The sequence below is a fragment of the Ailuropoda melanoleuca genome, chromosome 8, assembly GCF_002007445.2.
Source record: "Ailuropoda melanoleuca isolate Jingjing chromosome 8, ASM200744v2, whole genome shotgun sequence".
Classification (NCBI taxonomy): Eukaryota; Metazoa; Chordata; class Mammalia; order Carnivora; family Ursidae; genus Ailuropoda; species Ailuropoda melanoleuca.
In genome coordinates, this window is record NC_048225.1 from 9688041 (window position 1) to 9713836 (window position 25796).

General features: G+C 51.9%; 1 protein-coding gene across 21 annotated transcripts in view; it reads left to right on the plus strand.

The window, feature by feature from the left end:
• NCAM1 (neural cell adhesion molecule 1) overlaps positions 1-25177 on the plus strand; it is a 300907-nt gene extending 275730 nt beyond the window's left edge. For 4 of the 21 annotated variants that reach the window (XM_034665762.1, XM_034665761.1, XM_034665763.1 and 1 more), the window contains 6 exons: positions 4741-4865; positions 7284-7464; positions 17365-17572; positions 18489-18605; positions 19628-20443; positions 21891-25177. In XM_034665762.1, the coding sequence (XP_034521653.1) occupies positions 4741-4865; positions 7284-7464; positions 17365-17572; positions 18489-18605; positions 19628-20443; positions 21891-22011 (1568 nt within the window). In that variant the 3' untranslated portion in view covers positions 22012-25177. The other 17 variants (XM_019807845.2, XM_019807847.2, XM_019807848.2 and 14 more) reach the window with 9 other exon arrangements.
• Positions 25178-25796: the final 619 nt, after the last annotated feature.

Genomic DNA, 25796 nt, shown 5'->3' on the forward strand with positions numbered 1-25796 from the left:
TTTCTTAACGAAGAGGAAAGAGCTCAGGAGAAAAGGAACACTTGACTCCCAAGGCCTGCTTTGGGGGACCAGTGTTTAGGACAAATTGAAACCCGTCCAGGCACTGTTGGCCGCTCACTGGGACTGTCAGAAAGCCCCCTTAGCACCCCTAGAATAGCCAGGTAGGCCATGAGAGGGGACATCGCAGGGAGTTGGAAGGTCCAAGGCACATTGGATTCATCTGTTTGGCAAAGATTTTGGTCTCAGGAAGGACAGTTAGCAGGCTAAAAACTGCAAATCCTGATTCCCTTAGGTAATTTGCCCATCCGCTAAGGACCAAACTTCTAACCTCTTTATGTAATTGCCAATGTTCCTGAGTTGGAAAGGTCTAATAGGCTTCATATTTGAACAGCCAAATCATACATTTTGGGCTCTTCTAAGCAAGTAACAAAAAGGCATATGTACGTTTCAAATTGGTTTCAAATTGCTTGCAGGAAGTGGTTCACAGGGAACAGGAGTTAGGATACACAAAGTAACAGTATTGCGATGCCAGACAATCCCATTTGATAGAAAAAGGGAGAGAGTCCAATGCAAGCCTTACATCCATCACTTGTTTGTACTCAGATGCCCAAAACTCTGTGCAGACGCCTGTGGGAGGAGACAGCAAAGTGGATGAGGAAAGGGTGTGGGTCAGGCCTCCCTCAGCACTTCAGTCAGAAGAGAGAATTCTTAGTACTTGGGCATTTTTGAGTGAGAAGTAGAATATTGTTTTCCTTCTAAAATTCACAAACGCTGTCCAAACGCCCTGGGCTTGCTGTAATTTCGTTATGGAATTCAGGTACCCAGCAGTAAGCTTTCTGACCTCAGGGCTTAGGCCGACCAGGGGAAGGACATGAAGCCGACTCCGATTTTAGGGCACAACAGCATGAAAATTACAAAGAACCTACAATCCACAAGGCCAAAAATACACATTTCAATTACGATTTCTAAGAGGAATTTATAAGACCTGTCTGTAATGTTTCTGACTGTATGTGGTCTCTATGGTACCTTCTTGTTTCCTTGCACACATGATTTACATGCTTCTAGCAAATACCAGGGCTGCCTGATATTTTATATTTGTTATCGGCAGGGTTTATTTGTAAGGTGCTGTTGGGTTTTTTGTTGTGGTTTTTTTTTTTTTAGTCTTTACATAAAATATTTGGGGGGGAAATCTGACTCGTGGCTAAAGCTAAATTCAGAAGGTATAATTAACCCCAGGGGTTTTCTTGGAGCAACCTGCCGATCGCTGCTGAATTGCAAACCAACATTTACAAATAATTACAATATTGGTTTTGCTGAAATTACCCATAATGATTTCAATCAGGGCAGCTATTTCAGAACACAGTGCACATTGGGACCCTCTAAATAATTTCCTCTCCTAACGTGTTCAGTAAAGCCGTGAGCCTCCCAGATGCCAAGGCCCCATCTCTCCAGCATCGGCCCCCCTTCGTCAGGCGTGGCTGGAGCCTTCTTGCCGAAAGCTCAGGAAGCAGTTCCTGTAGCGTATCTTTAATCCTTAGAAAAACTGACACGGGGAACATTTGAAGATGGATAGGGCAAGTCATTAAACAAATATTGCTCTTTCTTCACCTTTATGTGACTACAGCAAGTTCCATAGCTACGAAGTGGGTCAGAATCCCTCCAGTGCTGGTTGATGATAATCTTCCTGTAGAAACACTGTCACAGGAAGGGTTACGTTTCTGTACGAGGGCCCCGCCATTTTTTAAAAGGAATTGATCATAACTAGGTTTTTTTTTCATTTGACAAACAAAACCTTGTCTTGTTTACCTTTGAGATGCCAATGCCTAAGTGACTACCTGGTACCTAGAAGGTGGATACTCGGTAAACATTGGTTGAGTAAATCATAGTTAAAGCACTTGAAGTGATGCACCCCTAAATATTGCATGATATGCTCTAAATTCTATGAGAAAGTAATACAACCATGTCAGAATAACGTGGTCGTCACTCTGATAAAATGATAGCAATGGGTAGCATTCCAACTGTGGTCAGTGTTAGAACTGTGCTCTAACCGTGGTATAGTTTTTAGTGATTTCTCTATGATTCCGATTTTGTTTTTTCTGAAACACATCCAAAGATGAGACTTGACTACTTTCATCGGGGTTGTTGGTTTCTGCAGAGATTCCTTGGCCAGATTTTTATTCCTAGGTCTTTGAAGACAGTTGGGGTCTCTTTTCAAAGGCACGACTTTTGGGGAAAAAAACTTTTTTAAATTTTTAAAAAAAAAAAAAAAAAAAGGTCTACCCTGTGCCCTAGAGATGTGGGATCACTGATCTTGGTTCATCTCACTGAAATTGGCCGGACATCCTTATTTTGCGTCTTTCACAGTGTTGTGAAAATAGCCAAGGTGTTCTTAGATAGTTCATCCTGACGCAGTGACCATCATCGGGTCACAGCGCTGACAGAGCGAGAGGGGGCCGTGGAGAACGCCTAGCCCAGGGCCCTCCTCTACATTCATAGAGGAGGCCTGTTTAAGCATTCAGTTTTACAGGGGTCCCTACAAACATGAAAGGGAGCGCCTCTTCTAAGTAGATACTCCCCCCAAAGCAAAGGCCTTGGGGGAAGGACTGGGTCCTTGCCTAGTGAGTGTGTTGGAAGGGCCATTGATGCCGCCTCCTTCCCTCCTTCTTAAGGCAAATAGACCATCAGTGAGTCAGTGTCGCAATTCCGAATATGGAAGTCATCGTTCATGCCCATCCCCGTTCTGTCTCGGGCCACCAACCATCCCTGTGTGCCTGGGACTAAGGGTTTTCTGGGGTGCAGGACTTGCAGTGGTGACACCCGGGAAAGGCCCAGGCCAGCCAGGATGAGTTGGTCACCCTGCTTCAGAGATTAGGATTGGAAAGTTCCATGCCTCATGCTCCCATTTGTTCAGCACTGGTGACTGCATAGACCTGCCCCGCTCTGATGTAGTGTCCACCTGGTTTGAGTTTCTCCATAGCACTGGATATTTATAATGATATCATTCATTACTAAACTTCTGTCTGAGACTTAGAACAGTCCAAAAGAATTTGAAGAGTGTGTCTGCCTTGACATCATCTAAACCAAATTCCAAAATGTTTTCCACTGAAGAGTTGGGACCAGTGTCTAGAGAGCGGCACGAAAACAGGACAAGTCTTTGCCTAAAATCTTTTCTTGCCTTTTTTAATTCTTGTTTCTCATTTTCCTTAATCACTGATTGAGGAAAATAAAGCACAAGTGCAACTTTTCCTAAATCCTTTCTCCCTTGCACATGAACGTGACGCGTCCTCCCTGTTGCAGAACCCCTGCATCCCCGTCACGGTGGCTTCTCAAGCGTAAACATGCACACGGGTCACCTGGGGATCTTCTTAAAGTGGAATCTGCATTTCTAACCAGCTCCCTGGTGGTGTGTGTGCTGCGGGCCCAGGCCAAGTAGCCAGGGCTGTCCATGAGCTCTCCCTCTCTGGCTCCTTCTTGTCACAAAGGGAGGAACGGGACAAGCAGCCATGGTGCGGTTCCCAAAGTAGCTGAATGAGGAGGGTGGACTCAATGGCTTTGCCAGCAGCCTTGTCACAACTGGCCAATGGTACACTTTGGGGTAATGAGGTCTGAAGCCTGGTGACAAACCTTTCTGGGTTTTCAGTCACATGTCTGATTCTGTCCTCCAGCGAACAAGCCAGGACAACCCACCCAGAGGGTAACTGTTTATAGGCTCTCCCAAGTTTCCGTCTGATGCCATGAACTAGACACAGAGATGTGTCCTCGGAGGAAGTGCAGGGTCCCCAAGTGCATTGAATCTTCATTTCAACTTTTATCAGCCTCTCACCTCATTGTTTCCAGTGTCCACTAATGACATAGTTTCTCTTAAAGTAAGTCAGCGTCTTACTCACAGAAGAACCGTCCCAGCCCTGGTAGTTAGTCCCATACAAGCCTGTCTTCCTTCTCTACCTTGGATTCACAAGCCGAGCGTAGACTGCAAATAGAGACATTGACTTTTCTCTGTTGAGAAATCCTAAAGACATTTCTTTCCTCTCTCTTCTCGCAAACAAAAAAACTTTAAACAAGGTGCCAAGGATTATCACTCAGGCGGTTGAGCCACAAATGCAGGGTGCTTACAGGAGACTTGCCCCTGGCAACTGTGCTTTATTTAAGCACAACTGGAAACTTGTCACGTTTCTAAGTGAATCTAAGTAACAGAATTTAATTCACGGAAAACCGGTCACAAAAATGCAGCGTTATTCCACCCCTACTAGGAATGTGGGTCCCCTGGACCCCCAGGACGAATCACGTATCCAGGAAGAAACTGGTTGCTGTGAAGAATTATTGTATGGGTGTAAGTTTTCTTCTTAAACGCTTACACACATTTTCCTGTATTTCAGTCTGTTCCTCAAAATGTTTCAGGCTCATCACAGTTAAATCTCCAGTTGTAAGAGCAGGCAAAAAGGAAATGCAAGCACTAGTGAGAGACATTAAAAAAAAAAAAAATCCTGTTTCTAAAATGGTAAAAGGACTGTTCTACTAGGGAAGGTTTCCGAGAACATTCCCAAAAGGCACTCCCAGTTTGGGCCTAAGTCTGAGGCATCTGTGGAACCCGAAGTTTTATATTTATTGCTTTTTAACCATTTGAATTTCTGAGAAAGCAAGAAAAAAGTCCAACCCCACCCTGTCACTATATCCCATGCTGACGGATTGGATTTTCCTTTTGTAGATGAAAATGTCACATGAATTAACTGGCTGTTTCAGGGGAACCCAGCGCACCTAAGCTTGAGGGGCAGATGGGCGAGGATGGAAACTCTATTAAGGTGAACCTGATCAAGCAGGATGACGGCGGCTCCCCCATCAGGCACTACCTGGTCAAGTACCGAGCGGTGAGTGGCTCCGGCCCCGTCTTCACCCCCACTTCTGCAGCCCTGATACCTACATCCTTGGGGCAACGACCTGCAAAGCCCAGGTGGGGCAGAGTCGTTCTGTGTCTTGCAGATGGCTCAGGGGCTCTGGTCAGGGTTTTAAGTCCCAAGTTTGACCTACAGCTATCGGGCCATGTCTGCACTGGGACCATTTTGAAACCTCTAATATGATTGTGATGGCGACAAACTCCTCTCGTGATCGATTTCTCTGCTTCTTGAACATTTCTACAAAGTGGTATTGCCATTACCCAGTACTTTGTGCAAATAATATACTGATATCTCATGATCAGTGCGTTTGATAAGGTGCGTGCAGTGGGCCAGGCACTGCAATTACGTGTATTGTCTCCCCACAAGAACCCTATGAAGCTGGCCTTAGGATTCTCTGCCCTTTATGGAGGAAGTAACGTACCCAGTCAATAATGCCTGATCTCTCACAGCTGGGTGAGCAGAGTTTGAATCAGGTCTGTCTGAAGACACCGGGCTCTTCACCCCTGCCTTGGGCTGCCTTACCATCCCAAACCATGGTCGTTCCCACCTGCCCCTCAGACCCTCCCTGAGCTGGTCTAATCCTGCTCTCAGTGAGGTTGGCCCTGAACCCTTTCTTCCTGGTTTGCTCACCATCCAAGATTCCTGTCATCCCACTTTATATCTCCAGCCCCCAAAATGAGAATCACTCTCACTTTTTTTGGTTTTAGAATGACACTTGGCCACTGCCAGCCACAACCAGTTGCTGAGAGATCTAGAGGCAGCGTCTGAGCGCTGGGAATAGCCTCCAGCTCTGATTTCTTACCCGTAGGAAATGAACCAGAGAGCAGTTTTCTTTCCTCAAATAGAAAGGGTTTTTCAAGGAAGTTGACTTCTCCTTCTCTTTGATCAGCCCCCACTGAAGTGATGTGTGAGCCCTTGCCTGGTTAGGCTTAATGGAGAGTCTCTACAGCGCAGAGCCCTACCAGGCACACTTCCCAGCTGGTGGGCAGACCTGTCATGCCACTCAGCCCCTCCCCAGTTAATTGTGAAGCCAGGCATGAGGCTGACGTCAGAGGCGGAGGCTGTGTGAACTCCTTAAGGCCCAGCCTAGAGGCACAGCTGTGTGAGAGGCCCCTGTGGTTCCTCGCTGTGGAACAGGATACCGGGATTGAGTGGTGGCCCAGCACAGCCCACAGGAAGTGGACAGTGTGGTCGGGTGGGCCATTTCTGGCCCTTGTTAGACCGATGTGGCCCAGACAGACATGGGATCCAGTTTCAGCTTTACCACTTACCAACATGTGATCTGAATAGGTCACCCAGTCTTCCAAAAACCTCCATTTCTCTATTTGTAAAATGGGAATAAAATAGATTATCAACTTATTGAAAAGATCAGTTTTAATATAAGCAAAGAACCTGAAATGTGCCTGACACATGGAACACCTACCCCCACCCCATAATTACAGTAATCACTGCTAAGATGACACCCGGGTCTGGAGACACCTCCCAGACGAGGCCACCTCACATGTCAGTTTTCCAGAAGAGCCGCTGTGGCTGTGTCAGGCAGGTCTGCCTTAAAAAGACAATGGGGACAGAACACGGAGATATGTTAGATTTCAACAGCCTTACCTGCCTTCTCTTCTATTTCAAACACTTGGTGTTCGCTAATATTGTTATTATACATTATTAGTATTTTTGTGTAGCATAATATTTGCTTTATATTCTGGTTACCTCTCGTATAGAGCTTACCAAGGACAGGAGCCTTTCAGAGAAAGAGAAGACGTAGACAGCTGAATTTCTTTGTTTTAAATTGTTTAGATTAAAACTGGGCCAACAGTGACATAGGGCCAAGCGAACGTGCAGCCTGATAAAACCCTTTACAGGCTGTTTGTAGGGATACAATGAGAAAATTGTGGAAAGCCTTTAGTACGGGGCCAGGAGCATAGTCGGTGCTCAACAAATGGCAGTTTTTATTGATAAAATGAATCTATGCAGTGTTCCTGTGTCAGGGAGGTGAGTCACACAGCTGAGTGTGAGCCACTTCCTGAAATAGGACGAAAAGTATATTTGATGTATGGCTCTTCTGGGGCATCCATGTGCCCATGCATTCCAGAATGTTCTCAGGTCTCTGGGTGCCCTGATGGTGATGGGACAGGACATTGGAAGGTTGGCCCTATACCACCTGCCATCTGCCACTGTGCTTGCAAAATGCGAGGTTGACCTCCTGACCTGCATCATCCTTGCGGGTTTTCAGGCTGGTAAAGAATGAACACCCTGTCCTATCATCATTTTTTATTTGTATTATTTTGCACCAGTAGTTGTGACTCCCTGAAGCTCTTCCCGTTAGCTGGTCTCACTGACATTTTCATCTAAACTGTCCTGGTGTCTTGTGTCCTTCCTGCCGGTTTCTCCCAGAAGCTGTCCTCCGAGTGGAAACCAGAGATCCGGCTCCCGTCTGGAAGTGACCACGTCATGCTCAAGTCCCTAGACTGGAATGCTGAGTATGAGGTCTACGTGGTGGCTGAGAACCAGCAGGGGAAGTCTAAGGCGGCTCATTTTGTGTTCAGGACCTCGGCCCAGCCCACGGCCATCCCAGGTATGCCTGCCTCTGCTTTCTGTGAGTGCCCCGCTTTGAATTAATGCCCAGTGCCGCACCTCCTAATGTGCCTGCACAGCCCTGACAACTTGCTTGCTTCCAGCCATCCTCACGATCGGTTGCCCATGCAAAGCTTAGTTTTGCTTTGTACCTATCTGTGCAGTGGGTTGAGATGTACTGGACCCCCAGGAAGGCTTGGCCAAGCATCCTGGGGCAATGGTCCTGTGTCATTCGGCCCTGAAGGACTGATGCTAAGCCAGTCCGCGGGACCCCTCAGATGGGAAAAACCCAGCTCCAGCCAAGCCTTGGCAGCTGGTTGAGTAAGGATCTTTTTTTTGAGACCTTATCTACCCTCTGCCGTTCATACAAGGACCACCTAATTGTGTTCGAGCGCTTTCTATTTGATGCTTGCTTACTGCACAATCATGGTCAAAATCTCTTCTCTGTGGGGACCCCAAGAGAAGGAAGAGACGGTGCCCGGTTAGTTAAAAATCCGATCTTCCCAAGGGCCTCTCCACTGCAACAAAGATTAAATTGAATCGCTTGAAACAGAGAATGTGGAGAGAGTAGATGCTGGCAAACCCCACGCTGGAGACCATGACAGGAGCGGTTCTCCTAGGAGATGCAGACCTGTCTCTAGGGATCCAAGACCAACTCAAGTGTGGGAACAAAGTGAGAGTTCTGCTTGCTGGCCCAGGCCCCTTGTCGCTGATGGTTAGTCTCCTCATTGACCAAACCTTCAGAGCAGAAAGGGATTTTCAACACCCCTCTGTGCGTTTCCAGATGAGCCGAGTGCCAGCCACAGGCAGGAGAGGTGGGCATTGCAGCTGCAGCCCATTGAAAGGGGACCCCATAAACTCTGCTGGTTTCAAGTGCGGTAGGAAGATGTTCCAGTCTCCCAGCTGCCTTGGTGTGACCCCATCAGGCCTGTCCTGTCTCTGATGCTTGCCTGGGCGCTCTGCTCAGTCGTCACAATAGCGCCTCCCAGCCGGAGGGAGACCAGAAAGGGTACGACTGCTTAGGACGCGGGCCTGCCTGGGCGTGCACGAGCCAGTTAGCAAAACAACAAAGTGAGGCCAGTATATGGCTCCCCACGGTTGAGTGTGCATGAATGTGTGTGTCTGACAGACATGTGGGGGCCTCCAGGGAGCTGGCCAGTGGGCCTTAAACCACAGATGAGACACGTCGATTGGTCTTACCCTCTGCCTTGTCAGGGAGGCCCCGTAGTGCACATGGTCAGCATGAAGACCAGGCACCCTTGTGTGGCTGTCGGAAGTGTTCTCACTACTGCTTAACACCATGTCCAGAGGTGGCCCTGCCATCCTGTGTCCCTTCTTTCTTTGTGTTCTTTGGTCCGTTTTTCATTGAAATCAACAGTCTGGAACGTGTCCAGCTCTGCTCAGCCTTTATGGGACACTTAGGAGCTGGGGAAGCGACAGGCTTGAGTAACCCTTTTTCAGTGAGAGATTTCTGACCTCACCTGTCGCTGCCCTAAGCAACATAGGCAGGCCATTTGGACGCGCCGCGTTCACGTGCTGAGTGCTGCCCCAAGCATCAGCTCGTGGGGTTGGAGCAGTTGGGGACCCTGTGAGTCAGATATAGAAATGGGGGAAGACCTTGTCCTCCAGGGTGCTGCCCTGCAGAGATGTCAGAGTCCTTCTTGTTAAGCTCCAGGTGCCCAGGGAAGCCGGAGAGGGTTGGAGGGACTGCTCACCTCCCCCACGAGGGCTTGGTGGCTCTACCGCACGCGTCTTAGGAGGAGGTGGCTCTGTGCTTGGCTGGACTTTCCTGGCCATGGTGTTGGGACCTGTGTACAAAACCTGCGAGTTACAAAGATGTGCGTTCATGGTGGGATTGTGTGGTCGGGGTGGCAGGAGGTGAGGGGCGCAGATGAGTTTGTCTTGAACAGCAGGTGTGGCTGGGGGCGTGGCGTGGCGCCCGAGGAGGAGGAGTCTGGCCTATCCCTGAGATGCTCATGGTGTGTCTCTCCCGCTGCGCGTAGAAAGCTCTAGAGGCTAGGAGGCTGTGGATAGGCTCCTTGACTGTTCCTAAGAGGCCTGACCTTAGTCAAAGGTAACGCCCTCCTAATCACACTCTTGTGTTTGACTGCAGAGGCTCTGTTCTCTCACTTGAATTTCATTTGCTCGCTGACCCCTAACCCCTGAATTCGCCCTGCTGTGCTGCTTCTGGCCTCGCTGAGCTTCGGAACTGGCCTTATGGGAGTGATACCGTACTGAGCTCTTCTCTAACCTTTGTCAGTTTAATTTACTAAGTTGAATTAACCTTTGATTCTTGCGTTTTCTATATTTGACCTAATTTTTTTTCTTTTTATCTATTTTTTTTTCTCTGTTTCTGTCTCTACCTTCTCTTTCCTTTTCCCCCCTCCCCTCCCTGTGTCTGCCGTCACGCATCTCACCTTGGACGTCCGTCACTGGGACATCCCCACTGCCACATTATTTTCAAACAACCCATTCTCTCTGGGCGTGTGTTGCTCGGCCCTGCAGCGACCTTGGGAGGCTGCTCCGCGTCCTACACCTTTGTCTCATTGCTTCTCTCTGCAGTGACTCTGCTTTTGCTCTGTTAGGGACGTGAACACACACGCACACACACAATTCAGTTTGCTTAAATGCCCAGTTCCTCTGAGAATGATCAGTGCCCCCTTTGGAAGAACCTGTCAGGACCGCCACAGCCACGCCACCAAGCACTCTGTGTGGAAGAGGAAGGTTTGGTGATGGGAAAAGCCGGGCCTCCAGACATTTTACCATTCACAGATCTCCCTTGCCCACTTCACAAGGAGCTTGCCCCTAATGGCGGTTCGAAAACACTTGGGAGCACTTGTCTTTAAACACTGTTTGTAAAAAGCATTATGCTAGGTTTACAGAAAAGTTTCACACATCTGCTACCTGTTGGATTTTTGTTGTTGTTCTTACCTGAAAGCGATGCAGCAGAGGAAAGTGTCTAAGTACCTCCCAAAGTTTGCATCAGATTGTTCGAATCACCACGTGCTCCCCACCCCATTCCAACCCCGCGCTCCTCCTCTGCCCTTCAAAACATAGCTGGCTTCGCCTGCATTGACATGCCCGTGTCAGAGAGCCAGACCACTGGGCTGCACCCGAGCATTTTGCTGACACGATGGGCAAAGTCAGTCACCCGTTGCCCATACAGTGGAAGAAATTGGATTTGTTAGGCATTTTCTGGGGCTGCTCAGATGTTCTGGGAGGCGCTTTGGTCCTGGTATTACAACCAGCAGCTTATGCTGGTGCTGCCAACAGAGCCAGCCTGTGATACGCCTGGTGCCCGTCAGCTTTGTAAGATGGGTGTCCCCCCATCAGGGTGACTTGGGCTGCCCAGCAGCGAGCCACAGGTCAGCACAGAGCCTTGTGTCTTGGGGGTCGTGGTCCGACAGTCTCTCATACACGTCAGTCCCCAAGCTGGACGTACCCACCGCAAGCCAGGCCCGGGTCATGCGCTCCCCACCCCCACACACACTCACCAGAGCAGAAGGGTGGGGACAGGTCCCTCCCGGACTGCCCAGTCCAGAGCGTGCACACAATGCGACTGGGTCAGCCTGTCCCACTTCCCCAATCCCCAGCCCCCATAGTGGTCAGTGGCTTTAGTGACATTTAAAAAACTCTGGTGACCGCCAGGTGGTCCTCTCTGCTGTCGGGGGCACGCCTCTGCACATGCCTAGGAGAGGGGGTGCCGCGTGCTCCCCAGAGCCTCGCTCGGCTGGACCCTGCTCAGTAACACTGCGAGCTCGGGGACGGACCTTCCACTGAATGAGACCTCCCTCCGTTGTGGTCACGTCATCTACATATCTCATCTCTAAACACCCCACAGAAGTTGGAGTTTTGTTCTTGTTTATTTTTAGTTCTGTTTGTTGTGTTTTTTTTTTTCTTAGTTAATGTTTGAAGACTAGTCTTTCCCTTTGGGAATCCCAGCGATCCCGTCTGCGGGGCAGAGCTGCCCATGTGGGTTAGCCCAGGCCTGTGTCCCCCAGCGCTCACCATTGAGAGGTTCACGTGCAGATGCTGGAGGCCGCACTTTTCCCAGCAGCTCAGGCAGGCAGTGCCTCTTGCCCCAGCCTTGTCTGCCCCCCAGCCCCACCTCGAACCTCTCCCCCTGGGGTCCCTGCCCTGCCTTCACACCAGCACAAGAGAAGCAGGCGTGGTTCTTAGGCACGAGGCGGAGCGTTGAGGAGACACGCGGTGCTTCCAGGCCTGGCGTAAGAATCCCAGGTCAGTTAGCGAGAGCTCTGGGGAGGGTGAGGGAAGGAGAGATCTGTCCTCACGCGAGTGGCCCATCAATGTCCTCCTGGCTCCTGGCATGCTCTTGATATCATCTTGGGCAGGAGTCCTGTGTTCACCCAGGAGGGCCCATCTCGGGGGTCTGCCCCAACTTGGTCCCAGTCCTACCCACACGGGAGGGCCGGTGTCAGTGTTTCCGAAGGGACTCATGGAGATCTAGCCCAAAGTGTAGGGAGACCTGACACGGCCCTGTCCCCTCAGCACACCCCGGGCGAGGCGGGGCCTCAGCCAAAACTACTTTGGGGTCGGTGCAGGCAGGCCCTTTGTTTGTAACGGGATGCCTTTCGAGAGACAGTGTGAGGGTGCGCCCACTCCCACCGGATGCCCTTCTCAGTGACGGCTGTGGCCCCTGGCCCCGCCAAGCAGTCCCCAAGATAGCGGTCCTTCGAGACGCCCGCGGGAGGAAGCACTTGCCACCTCGCTCAGCTGCCCCCGCCGCGCCCTGCCAGCGCTGCCACGCTCCACGCGCCGCGGGGTCCCTCTGCTCACTTCTGAAATATTTATACGGCAGGTTTGGATCATGTTTGTTACTAATAAGAATGCTAACACTGTTGTGTAGATAATCAGCGAGGCCTTGATGAAGTTTACACCTTTGCATTATTAAAGGAAATAACAGTCCACGTGAGCTCACCAGCGTGTTTTGATTTTATTGAATAGTGTGTCCTACAAAATGTCAGAAGCCCTTTTCTGCCACCTCACATGTACCCGAATAACTGATTACCCTAAATCGCACCCCAGACTTGTAGCCAGCCTGATGCATGGAGTTCTAGCAGAGGAAATGCTTTCCTTTCCTGATGAGGAGCTGTGCATTTTGCTCAGCTGCCCTGAGAACTCCTGGGGGTCATTGCCTCCTTGGATGTTCCCGGTCCCCAGCAGGCAGGGGGAGGGGCAGTCCCTTTGCAGAAGCAGGAGGTGGTCACTTCGGGGTCAGAGGCGCACTGTGGGCCACCAGATACACAACTCTGTAGTTAGGGCACCTGATTTCACTGCTCCCGTCAGGACCCCACAGCAGAGCCTGCGCTGAGTGACCTGGTGATGGAATGTAAGAGGAGGCTCTCATTGGCAAATCCTGTTCTGTTCATAATCACACTTAGTAGGACGCTTCCCGAAAGCCCTTGAGACTGGCCGTCTGTTTAAGAGCGGCTTCTGGGAAGGAGCAAGCAGACGTGTACGGGGTTATGAGTAAACCAGAGTCCCAGCTCCGTGGGAGGGGCCCCTCTGCTGCACGGAGAGCCCGTGACACAGTGACTCAGGCCCATTTGGCGTCTGTAAAGTGTGAGACCCAGATTCCCATTTTGAGGCATTGAAGAAAGAAAGACGTATGTAGGTCTCCGTCTCGGGGCAGCCAGGTCCCTGTTCAGTGTCAACCTCTTGCATGCCAGGAACCACAGAAGATGGACAGCCCCACTTCGTAGCATCACCGTGGAGTGACTCTGACCCTGGAGGTCATGGAGGAGCTGATCCCAAGAAACTCTCTTTGCATGTGGGTGTGTGGGTGGGTCAGTCAAGGCAGGCCAGTGGCAAGGTTGGCCAAAGATAGACCCCTGGAAGGTTTTTATGTTTCCCTTTTACAAACTCTTAGCTGAGGACAGGGGCTACCCTTGGTCCTTCCGGCTCTCCTGGACTGCAGTCCTGTATCACCCCCGAGAGCTAGTAGGTGTCAGCTGGACTTCAGTATGCTTCCATCCATTTCCTGGTGTTACCTGGTTTACAGCTGCTTTTCATAAAAGCTACGCACACTCTTTCTCTAGCTTGAGGAGCACCTTACTCCGTCTGGAAGTCGAGACTCTCAGAGGTGAACTGGGCGGTCCTTTTTCTTCCGGGGACAGTCTGCTTTCTCTCCATCCGTTCAGTCTGCTAGGTCAGGCCACACGGTGAGACTGCAGCTGTTACTCATTGTACAGCAGGCACGAGAGGACCTCAAGCTGTAGTGTGTTTGAGGGCCACCCAGGCCGCTCCCCCTAATCCTGATTCCTGAGCCTCACCCCCAGAGATTCTGATTGGGTAGAAATGGGGAGCCCCAGAGTCTAAATTTGAAGCACCCCAAAATTCTGCCGCAGGTGGACAGACATTATGCTAAAAGATGTTTATTTTTCACACAAAAATAAAATCACAAGAATGGGTGAATAAAAACAGGACCTACTGAGTGATGCAGTCTTCCAAGAAAAAGTCCTTCTGAGCACACACTGTGCGGGGGGTCTGCACCGTGCGCGGGGTGCTGCTGGACGGCCATGTGGGACGGCAGGTTCCTGTGGTTGAGGAGAGCTTGGAGACGCCGTCCCCCCAGCCCTGCCCCGCATGGGGACCTTTTCCAGAGCATTACAGTATCTGCCAAGGGGTCGTCCAGCCCCCACTCGGCTGCCTCCAGCCACGGGGGGCTTGCCTGCCAAAGCAGCTCCTGCTCTTAGTTCTTCCTCGAGGGGAGCTGCTATCTGCCCCGGGTCCTCGAGTTCCCATCCAGTTGCCTTCCAGCAGTGACGCCGAACAAGACTGCGTCCTTGGTCTCCCAGCCCACCTGTGAATCTCAGGAGGTGGCGCTCTCATCTCCAGACTCAACACCCACTCATTTTTTCCAAAATATTCTTTGAACATTTCCTACCAGTCAGGTTGTCCTAGATGCTGGGGAGACATAAGACAGAGTACCTTGCAGAACCTTCCAGAAAGGACAGCCAAGTAAAAGCATGTAAATGAACAGAAAATGGCAGATAGAGGTAAAAAGAGAAGAAAACAGATAATATGGTAGATACTGGGCAGAGGGGCCTCACTAGATAAGAGATCAGGGGACGGAGGGAGAGGGCTCTCTGACAAGGTGACGTTTGAACCTCGGCCTGTAGGATGACAAAGAGCCACCCAGGAGGTTATGGGGCTGGAGTGTCGCAGGCAAGGGGTCAGCAAGGCACTGAGGCAGGAATGGGCGGGGTGTGTTCAGCAGGTAGAGCGAAGGCTCTGGCTGGAGCACAGGGAGCGGCGTGGAGGGCCAGTGCCACGGTCACAGGGTAAGAGCGAAGGCTGTGTGGAGCACAGGGAGCGGCGTGGAGGGCCAGTTCCACGGTCACAGCCGTCAGAAGAGTGGGGGGGTCTACAGCGCATGGAGGGCCTTTAGGGCAGGATGAAGAGTCTGAATTTTGCCTCCGATAGAAGGGAAGACCACTTCCCTTCTTTCTGTCTCATGTCACAAGGGTCTTTGTCCCCTCCTGGCCCTTCCCCGTGCATGCTCGTGGTGCTGGCCTTCAGAACCAAGGCTCCCCCCCAGGTCCGGCGAGCCCAGAGCACAAGCCGGACAACTGCTGCCTCTCACAGACACGAAGACACTGCAGTGGTGTGCCGTCTTCTTCGGAGAGAGGACGGGTCCCTGAGAACCGCATTTACGTACACACCTCAGAATGTACAGTTCATGCCACTGAGTCTGGAAGCACGAACGTTGCCCCTCACACAAGTAATTTCAGCTCCTTCCTCGGGAAGCACGCACGCAGCGCTGTGGGGCACTGATGTCAGGAGGCAGCAGTGGGTTCCAGCCCAGTGTCACGGGCTAGAGAGAAAGCCCAAGGCTGATTCTCCCTCCCTGTTCAGGGCAGCAGCTTTGGGACTCTGAAAATCAGGAAGGCTTGCATGCCTCTCTTTGCTTATTGGGGTGGAATGTGTGAGGACCTGCGAGAGAAGAATGGATGCTTTATTCCACTTTCGTGAGCTGCTAGGGAAAAGACCCGCTCCAGCGGACCTCAGGGGCCAGCCGGCCATTTCCTGCCACCAAAGTCCGGAGACGGCGTGGCCAGAGCTGGGGCCTCTGAGCACAGAGCCCTTGGCCTGTCTTGATGATTTCCTGGGGATAGGCTAGGGTTTTCAGTGTGGGTTGGGTGGGACCAGCCAGGGAGCCCAAGGAGGAAAGGCTGGAAAGTAAGACCAAGGTCCCAAAGAAGCCACAAATATTCAAGAATTTGAGAATCTTCTCCAACTAAAGTCCATCTGTGCCATGGGTACTACGAATCCAACTGTGAGTGAGCAGTCATCTCTGGTGTGCTGGGCTAGTGGTTCGTACCCTGAATTAAACTTTGAAAGAAAGACCAGTGGGGTAGGACCACTGCTGAAGAAGCTCCATGGGGCCTGATTAGGGACCCCCTGGGCAGAGAAAGGAGTGCCCCAGGAACACAGGCTGCACGGAAGAAAGAACAACGTGGCCTGTTGTTGCACCTGTCACCTTGGGCTACACGTTCCTCCATTATTTGGTATGACATGCACTGGCAGCCCACCCCGGGCCCGGCCTGGTGCTCAGCAAAGGTACAGTGAGACCCAGATCGTGTTGGCCACAGTTTCTGCCTCTAATGGACAGACCTGGGTGATCCCAGTGGGTCCTGCCGGCACAGGAGGCCTCAGACAAGGTCTGGGGGTGGGATGGGGCTGCCAATTCTGGGACTCTGTCCTTCCAGAAGAAGAAAAACGAAGCAAACGTGCTCAAGTTTCAGTCTGAGGTCGTGGTCCCCACACTGGCTTATGGCAGAGCTCTTCATGCGTTCTTGCTTCCTGGAGCATGACCACATGTCTCCCAGACACTGGGGGAACTCACCAGTCCGGGGGCCACCTCGGGCAACTCACAGCCATCACAAGGGGGCCTGGGGAGCTGAGCCTGGGGCCCTTCTGTGAGACCATCAATCCGCCGGGGCCCTAGGGGTTTGTAGATGGACACCAGGGGAGAAGGACACAGAGGCCGAGTCATTCAGAGTGAGCCCATCCAGAACAGGTGTGCTGGGTACTGCTGGGTACTGCTCGGATGTGAGACTGCATGTCTGTCTGTAGTGGGCACGGAGGGTATTTGCCCTGAGTGTGAGTGTGCCTGTCCGTGTGGACGTGCATCTCTGGGTGAGTCTGCTGGGTTTCCTGAAGTCTGAGCCAAGTGTGCCTGAGCTCCCAGATGGTGAGTATACCCAAACCTTTCACCTTGCCTTCCGGGGCTGGGCAGCCCCCCATGTCTCCAGAGTCAATGGGTTTCATTCGGCTCCCTGGGTGAAGTGAAGGATAAACCATGTACGTTGTCCAATGTTGGGATCCTCTGGGGCTGGTCCTAAAGAGGAGAGGAAGTGGGGTAGCATGTGGGCATACCGTTGTGCCTGATGTCAGCACAAGCCCACTGGAAGCCCTGGGAACACCCTGCCGCCCCAGATGGGAGCCTGTCCCTGACTGCTCCCCAGAGCCACAGTCCAGCCTGAAACCAGTGACCTCCACCTACCTGCCTGCTGCCAGGGCTCACAGGAGATCAGCTAAGGCTGGGTCGAGGGGAGGCTCGGACACTAAGCACAAGGATGGAGACACAGCTCCCAGTCCCTACTCGCATCCTGACTCGTGGGTGCCTCGTGCCCCTGTCCCCTGGTCTGTGAGATACGGCTGCCATCCCGCCCTCTCGGAGATACGAAAAGACTCAGTTGTCTCAACATATAGAAAAGCCCCCACGGAAGGTGCCCCTCTTGACACAAATGCCATGACTTTGTCCCGAAGGCGCTCCCCCACCCCCAGGGGCTGTTGCTTTGCAGGGCACGGGACTGTGCATGGCAGGGTATTAACCGCCAGCCATCTCTCTCTCTCTCTCTCCCTCCCACTCAAGCCAATGGCAGCCCTACATCAGGCCTGAGCACTGGGGCCATCGTGGGCATCCTCATTGTCATCTTCGTCCTGCTCCTGGTGGTGGTGGACATCACCTGCTACTTCCTGAACAAGTGTGGCCTGCTCATGTGCATTGCCGTCAACCTGTGCGGAAAGGCGGGGCCCGGAGCCAAGGGCAAGGACATGGAAGAGGGCAAAGCCGCCTTCTCGTGAGTGTAGACACACTTGCCACTACTGGGGTCTGGGCTCTGCCCCGGGGGGGGGGGGGGTGGGGGCGGGAGCAGCAGTGGAGCCATCTCATGGAGAAATGTTTCTCAGAGCACAGCCTTTGGGAGTCCCTGTTTGCAAAGCAAACTCTTGGGCCCAACTTCACATCTAACATACTAGAATTTCAGAGTACTTTGAAAATCCCTGCATAGGTGAAAATGAGGGGAATTTTCAGAGCAGAACCCAGAGCGGACCTGCCATAGCATTTGAGAGACCTACTTGCCTTGCTGTCATTCTTTCATGTGTTCATTCATTCATTCGTTCGTTCATACAGTCACTCAAACATCTCCCAAGAAATGTTTATTGAACAGATACTATAGGGCAAGGCACTATTCCCAGACACTAGGTTACAGCCGCGCACAGAACAGGTAAAGCTCCCTGTCTTTGCGGAGCTGAGGCTCCAGACCTGTCCCTTCCAGCATCTCTGGAGAAGCACATCCTGAGCCCATTAGCCAGAGCCTTCACTGACTCTGGGAGAGGAGGGACAGAGCGAGGGGTAAGCTGTGAGCACCAGCGCGTGTCAGAGTCTGTACGTAAACGCAGGTGATCTCTGTGCCAGGCACTGCGCTGAGCGCTTCATACCATCTCGGTTAATGTGAAACATCTAGGCGAGGCAGAGACTAGTTACCCCATTTTACAGAGGAGGAGATGGAAGCAAGGGTGAGCAAGTCGGGTGCTCAAGGTCACACCGCTAGCACAAGTGGGAGCTGAGGCTCAGGCACTTGGGCCTGGCCTGAGATGCGCCCCCCCCCCGCCAACTTTGGGACAGGCCCAGGTGCCATGGGCCATAACTGGCTTCTCCAGGAGCCCCCTCCCTGCCCCAGCAGCCCGGGATTGAACCAGCCATTCTCTCCACAGGAAAGACGAGTCCAAGGAGCCCATCGTGGAAGTGCGGACTGAGGAGGAACGGACCCCAAACCACGATGGAGGGAAACACACGGAGCCCAACGAGACCACACCTCTGACAGAGCCCGAGTACGTGGGCGGGGAGGGGCTGTCCCTCATCAGCAGAGCCCCGCACCCACCTCCTCCCCCTACCCACACTGCCCATGCCTCCCACCCATCACTCCCAGCCACACAAGGCAGGCCAGATTCTGGAGCCCTTGGCCAGAAATCCCTGGCCCCCTCTCTCCCTAGAGAAGGCATTCTGGGTTCTGTTGCGGTACCGTAGGTGGTCTGAAAGGGCTCCTGGGATGAGCGGGATCTCTAGACCCTGTTCCCGAGTCACACACATCCTGGAAACGGCCGAAGGGGGTAGACCTTCATTGAGAGGGGCTGAGAAACAGCAGATTCTGTTCAGGATTTGCAAGAACTCTAGGGGTTTCTGCGTTCTTCCTAGAAGGGTGAGAAAGGGGGGGGGGCCGTGAAGCTCCCCAGCCCTCCTGTTCTCAGAAGCCTGGGGGACCCTCCGTCAGAAACCTCGCCCAGCTGAGCCTGTGATGACTGCTGGCTATCCTGAGTGCTATGGGTTTGAAGGGAGTGGAGCGAACGGCAGCATGAAATCTCTCACTGGAGAGCCCGTGGCTCCTTGGGGCCGTTTGGAGCACTGGTTGCCTTCTTCCCAACTTTCCCCGTCACTGCCTATGGAGCCTGTAGGACAGCGGGGCCCAGTTCCTTGGGGGCCTAGGACACCGGCAGCAGTGGACGCTGGACCGAAGCCTGCCCGTCCTTGAGCTGGGGTGCAGGCAATGCTCGGAAAGGCCCCGACAGGGCTGTAGGGAAAGGTAGCCTAGCGCAGAGAGCCGGAGGGGCGTCGGCAGGAAGGGCCAGCTGCAGGTCCCTTTACACCGCCACGTGCTCTGTGTCTCCTGTCTCCTCTTCTGCCCGCCTGGGCGTGTGCTTCCTCTCGCCATCCTTGTGTCTCTGTGGGCCTGTGTCAGTGCCTGTGCGTCCCTGCACGCCCTGCCCACGCCCCTCCTTGGCCGCGGCCCTTCCCTGCTTCTCTGTCTCGTCTGAGCTTCATTGTCTATTCTCTTCTACTTCCTGTCCTCCCACAGGCCGCCTGCCGACACCACAGCCACTGTCGAGGACATGCTGCCTTCTGTCACCACCGTCACCGCTAACTCTGACACTATCACCGAAACCTTTGCCACTGCTCAGAACAGCCCCACCAGTGAGACAACCACCCTGACCTCCAGTATTGCCCCCCCGGCCACGGCCACACCTGACTCAAACTCTGTGCCCGCCGGCCAGGCCACCCCTTCTAAGGGGCCCGGCGTCGCCGCCTCCTCCCCGCCCCCCCCTTCAGCCCCCAAGGTGGCCCCCCTCGTTGACCTGAGTGACACCCCGACCTCAGCCCCCGCTGCCGGCAATTTGTCTTCTAGTGTCCTGGCTAACCAGGGGGCTGTGCTCAGCCCAAGCGCCCCTGCCAGCGTGGGGGAGGCCTCCAAGGCCCCTCCAGCCAGCAAGCCGGCCCCCGCGCCAGGCCCTGCCACGGCCGGGGCAGCCAGTCCCTTAGCAGCAGCGGCCGCCCCTGCCACAGAAGCCCCCCAGGCCAAGCAGGAGGCTCCCAGCACCAAAGGCCCGGACCCCGAGCCCACCCAGCCTGGCGCCGTGAAGAGCCCGACCGAGGCAGCCACGGGCCTCACTAGCCCGAAGAGCGAGGCTGCCTCCGTCAGTGCCACAAACCCTGCCCAGGGCGAGGACTTTAAAATGGACGAAGGGAACTTCAAGACCCCAGATATTGACCTTGCAAAGGATGTTTTTGCAGCCCTGGGCTCTCCTGCTCCCGCCGCTGGGGCCAGTGGACAAGCCCCTGAGCTTGCTCCTTCCACTGCAGACAGCTCTGTTCCGCCTGCACCAGCAAAGACCGAGTACGGCCTCTCTTTGTCTGCTGTGGTCGGGGTGTGTCCCGTGGTGGTGTGCGTTTGTGCTGTGCTGTGTCCTGTTTGTGAGATGTCTTCAGCCTAATCCCAGGCTTCTCTGAGGCGACTGCCAAGCAAGGGGCTGGGATGAGGCGGAGAGAGCGGGGGCAGGCAGTAGGCCCAGCAAGCAGCCGCCTGCTCACTAATTAGGCCATGTTAATTATGTCTTATTCTGGCAGTGGCTTCTGTTTTCCCTGGGGGGGAGCCTTGCCGTCGGGCCACTGATGAGCGTAGATTGGGAAGGGAGCTAAGGAGGCCAAGGTGCCCTTATCGGCCACCCCAGGGCCCACAGTCAGTCAGTGTGTTAGCCAGGGCCGGGCTGAGTCCGCAGCAGAACGACACTGTTCCGCAGGAAGGAAAGAGGCAGGCCCCCAGACCCGTGTGGGGAGAGGATGTGGTCCAGAAGGTTCTGTCCCACTCCAGCCCGGATGCCCACAACTCCCCACCAGCTACGCTTGCTTCTCCTGACCTGCAACGTCTGGGAATACCCGGAGCTCGCAGGCACCGAATGACTATTGGCTTTCCAAGTTCAAGGGAAGGTTCTTATGCTTACAGATGTCTTAACCGTGATGCCAAATGCAGCTGGAGCCGGAGTCTGAGGCTGCTAGCCCCCGTTTGTCCTTAGACCCGACTCTCACTCCCGAGACTGGATAAGGCAGAGTCAGACCTAGGTTTTTATAGAGACCCCTGCCCCCAGATGAGCTATCGTGCTGCCCCCAAGAGCTGGAATGGGACGCTCCCTGGGAGCCCTGAATCTGAAGTAGGACTCCACTAATCCTGCCCACTCAGAACCCCCCGCCTCCCCCCACCCTGTCTCCACGGGTAGTGTGACAGCCGCTCTAGCCTCTCATGCCGTGGAACGCTGCCTCAGTAGCAAAGAGCCTCTTCCCACCGTAAACACAGAGCACTGGGTGTGCTGGGAGTGAGGACAGGCAAGAGCAAGGGGGTTTGCAGACGGGCCCCTGGAGTCAGTACGGGGGAGCCCAGCACAGCATGCATCATTGATACCAAGCTGAGCGGCTGCCCTGTGGCTGGTCAGTCGGGATGAGGAGAAGGCCGCATCTGCTTCCCTTCCACCGCCCCAGGGGAGGACTGGGCCCCTGGGCCCCAGCATTGGATGAGAGCTGGAACGGGGAAGGTCTCGCTCCTCCGATTCAGCAGCTCTCCACGTTGGCTCCGTTTTAGTGTCACTTGGGTGCTTTTAAAAGTCATCATGCCCCGACCAATAAAATCAGGATTCCTGGGGGGCCAGCCCAGGCCTCAGTGATTTTTAGAGCTCCCAGGTGATTCCAGCGTGTGGCCAAAGATGGAGACCACTGCTCTGAGCTGGAGCCCCGGCCAAAGGGTGAGTTACTGTGGATTGTGGTCTCAGTGCTGTTTTCCCAATTCTCTGCAGGAAGGGCCCAGTAGAAGCAAAGTCGGAGTGCCAGGAGACAGAAACGAAGCCAGCACCAGCCGAAGTCAAGACGGTCCCCAACGACGCCACACAAACAAAGGAGAACGAGAGCAAAGCATGATGGGTGACAAGAAATGAGCAGATCAAAGTAAAAAGTGACACCACAGTTTCACCAGAGCATTCCCAATATCTCACACACACACACAGACACGCACACACACACGCACACACACGCATCTCATTCCTCTAGTGTCTTTTGCCTTTAAAAAAAAACTAAACAGATAAATATGGGATCTCCTTTTTGTAGGTTTATAGAAAGGGTTCCTTTGCCGCGCACTCACTTGTAAGAAAATGAGACAAAAAGGTTAAACCCACAGCCAAACTAGGACACTCTGTTCCCTGAAACCATTTAAGAATCAAACAAAAGGACCCCAAATTAAGAATCTAGGAAGCTCAGAAAAAAAAAAAAAATCTAGGTTCAGGAAGACCGCACTTGGCGTTGCCCAATTGGCACAGACCAGTTTCAGAGAAATACTTCCCGGCACTAAGACTAACGAATGAACAAAGTCCAAGTTTATTTTTATACTTTGAGTCGAGTTTGAACTCTGTAAAGCCCCATAAATAAGTTATAATTTCTGTTCACTTTGTATTTGTTCAGTATGCAAAGTGTGTCCCCCTTGCTAGCTGAATTCAGTTCCCACGTAGACCCCTGTTTTGTAGGAAGAATGCCAAATCGCAGCTTCGGGGGTAGATCTCAGTTTGCAATATTCTGGTTTCTTTTTCTCTCCTTTTCTTTCTCATTCTTTTTTTTTTTTCCTCCTTTCTGCCAACTTTGTTTTCCAATGTTTACAAGTCGACACATGTTTGACTTTGGTTGTGTTTAAATGTCCGTGTAAAATACTGCCTTTTTTTTTAAGTTACAAATACTGCCTGAGGCGGGTAGGGTCATCACAGGCTTGCTTTCACACGGGACAACTTTACAAAATATGATTGTTTACAGTGGCTCTCCCCCCCGCCCCCGCATTCTGATTTGAAATTTTTGCCTGTGTGCAACTCAGGTGAAAAATCCATCTTGTTCTGGAGTGGTTTTGCTTTTTTGGGGGTTCTCAGTACTTTTTGTATTTCCTTGGGGGTTAGACCACTTTCTAATTAGCCACCACCTGCCTGTATCTGTGAAAAAGGGTCTGCCCCCCGCGCCCCCCCCCCAGGCATCTGCGTTCTTCCTTTCGAAGGACTCCTTAGGCTTTGTTGAATGAAGCAGAGAAGATTGTATAGTTGGGGCTGGTCTTGGTGAACACACATTTTTACCCCAAACATCCCCTTTTTTGTAGAAAGCCAAATAAAATCTATACATACAATTTCCTTTTGAGCCCAGAATCTAGATTTGAGCGGAAGAGGATGTGTGCTTCAGGGAATTAGTGTCTTTTTTTGGAAATCTGTTGAAGTAAAGTAACATCGGCCTTCTGTTCACTTAGGCAGCATTTATAGAAACAAAAGAGAAAAAAAAAATCCAACCTGCTGTCTGGAGTCATAACACAACTTTCCTGGATTGGAAACCAAGTGGGGGGAAAAATACAGAAACTTTAAGGGGGATGGGAGGGGGGAGAAGGGAAAAGCCAGCCCTTTGTATAGAAATTTTGCTTTTTTTTTCCTCATTCTACTTTAGAACTGCAAGCTTGTGCACTGTGGATGCGTGAATATTTTAGTGTGAAACGTGTTTTTGTCATAGTATTGAAATAAAACTTCAACATAGTTTGGTTGTGGAAGGTATAGCAGATAGTTCAGAAAAAAATATTCAGGAAACAAAAATAACTCTGAAAAGGAATTGAAGCCTTTAAACAAAGAAAATAAAATGAAAGTGATGATGACGACAACGATAAAGCTAAGGAAACAGAAATTCAGCCCTCCGGCATGCGTTCCTTTCCCACGGTACAAAACAGCAAGAGGTTAGGGTGGCAAGACTGTCCCTGAGTCCGCTCTGTGGGCCACACTCCCCCATGTTCTGACACTTCTGCAGTCTGATCAGTGGTGATACGCTAAGGTTATAATTTCAAACTGTGAAAAATAATGGTCTTGTCATTTGCTAAATGTGGGGTTATTTTGCATTTTCTCAGCTCCTGGGGATGGAAATGGAGGATCCAGTGTACCCAGCTCTGGCCCCTCTGATTCTAGGGCCTTTGCACAAATCTGTGGTTCAAACGCACAGGCCCTCAGGCACTAGTAACGTGCAGACAGTTCTTTGAACTCACAGGGGAAAGGGAGCTCCTGGGTGTCTGAGACAGGGCGGGGGGGCGGGGACCCAGCAGGGCGTGCTGGGCCCTTCCCACGCTGGGTTGTCTGTGGAATGAGTTAGTTGCTCATCTTCTGATGTTAATGGCATTGACTACCTAAGCCAAGCCCATGCTATCCCTCGTCGAGACTGTGCATCTCAGGCCAAGTGGTTGTGGCCAGGCACAACGACTTTGGTTCTGATGGTTCGGAAGAGAGAGAGGTATAGCCAACCCTCAAGTAACCCGGCCCAGGGCAGCTGACGCCCCCCCACCCACCCAGAACCCTGGCTCCGCCGTTAACTGGCACCCAAGACTCTGCCCACCTTTTGGTCTGCCTCTCTTTCATTATACATAGATTTGTCTCCGCACGCATGAGCTTTCCTTTCTTTAAAAAAAAAAAAATTAAAAATTAAAAAAAAAGCAAAAACAAACAAACAAAAAAAAAAACCAGAGCAATGCTTTCTCTAAGATCAAAGAGAGAGTCACTTTATTTTCAAGATGTTCTATCTTTTATGTTAAGAGATAAAAGCTTATAGTTTTCCTTTTTTAATTTTTTGAAGGCGGGATCAACTCTACCAGTTTCCAATGTGTATGTGTCTATATGTGTATGTGCCATACATATGTATTCACATAACTGGCGGCGTGGCCACGTTCTGCAGGGGGGGCGCTCCCGGTGTCACGCGGGGGCTCTGAGTCCTGGGGGGCCGTCGTGTACGTAGTGCAGCTTCTGAAGTGGGACTGTTTTCACACTTTTCTATGGAGCCCTTCCGCGTCCCAGGCTGTCACTCGAGGCTGTCTGTCTGGATGGTGGTTTTCAGACCTCCATGAACATCCCTACCCAGCATTCCGTACTTCGGGGGCCTTCTCTCTTGTTATAAACTTTTTACCAAGTGAAACATCGATACCACCTTTGTTTCCATTCTCACTGGTGTAAATACTGAGTACTAACTGAGAATTTTGACTTTGCATTCTGTCAGAATACTTGTGTTCAATAAAAATTGAAACAAAAAAAAAAAACCCATTATGGTCAAACTGGCATTTATTTTGATTCGGTGCAAGTCTGTCACGTGAATCATATGTGGAAATGCCAATGGTTTGGTGGTGGTGGTCTTTTTTTTTTTTTGACCTTGTGAATAAGGTCAGTTAAATCCAGTGTCTTGAGTTCACGTTGCCTGAAGGGTAGTTTTTCCAATTTTTCCCCTCAGGTTGATAGAGGAATCCTCGTTTTAGAATGGCCAGCCATGAGATTCAGAAAGATTTCATTCAAATCTTGATTCTGCCATTTCCTTGTTGACTTTGGAAGAGTTCCTTAATCTCCCCAAGACTCAGTTTCCTCTTTTGACAAACAGGAGATACCAAGTTCATAGAGCTGAGGCACCGGCTAATGAGGGAAGCAATGTATAGGAAGTCAAAGTGTAGGACTGTCTTGGCACATAGTAGGTGCTTAACAAGTGGCCCCCCACGTGTGTGATAGCATCAAACCCAATTGGAATAAGATCTAAACTTGAGCTCCAAGGTTTCAACATGGAGGCAAGCACATGAGCCTTAGTCCAGAATACATGATGCCTCTCCTTTCTTTGCCATACCGCTCAGCCCTTGGAGTTTATTAAAGTCTCCGAGCTAGATAGAGTGGAGA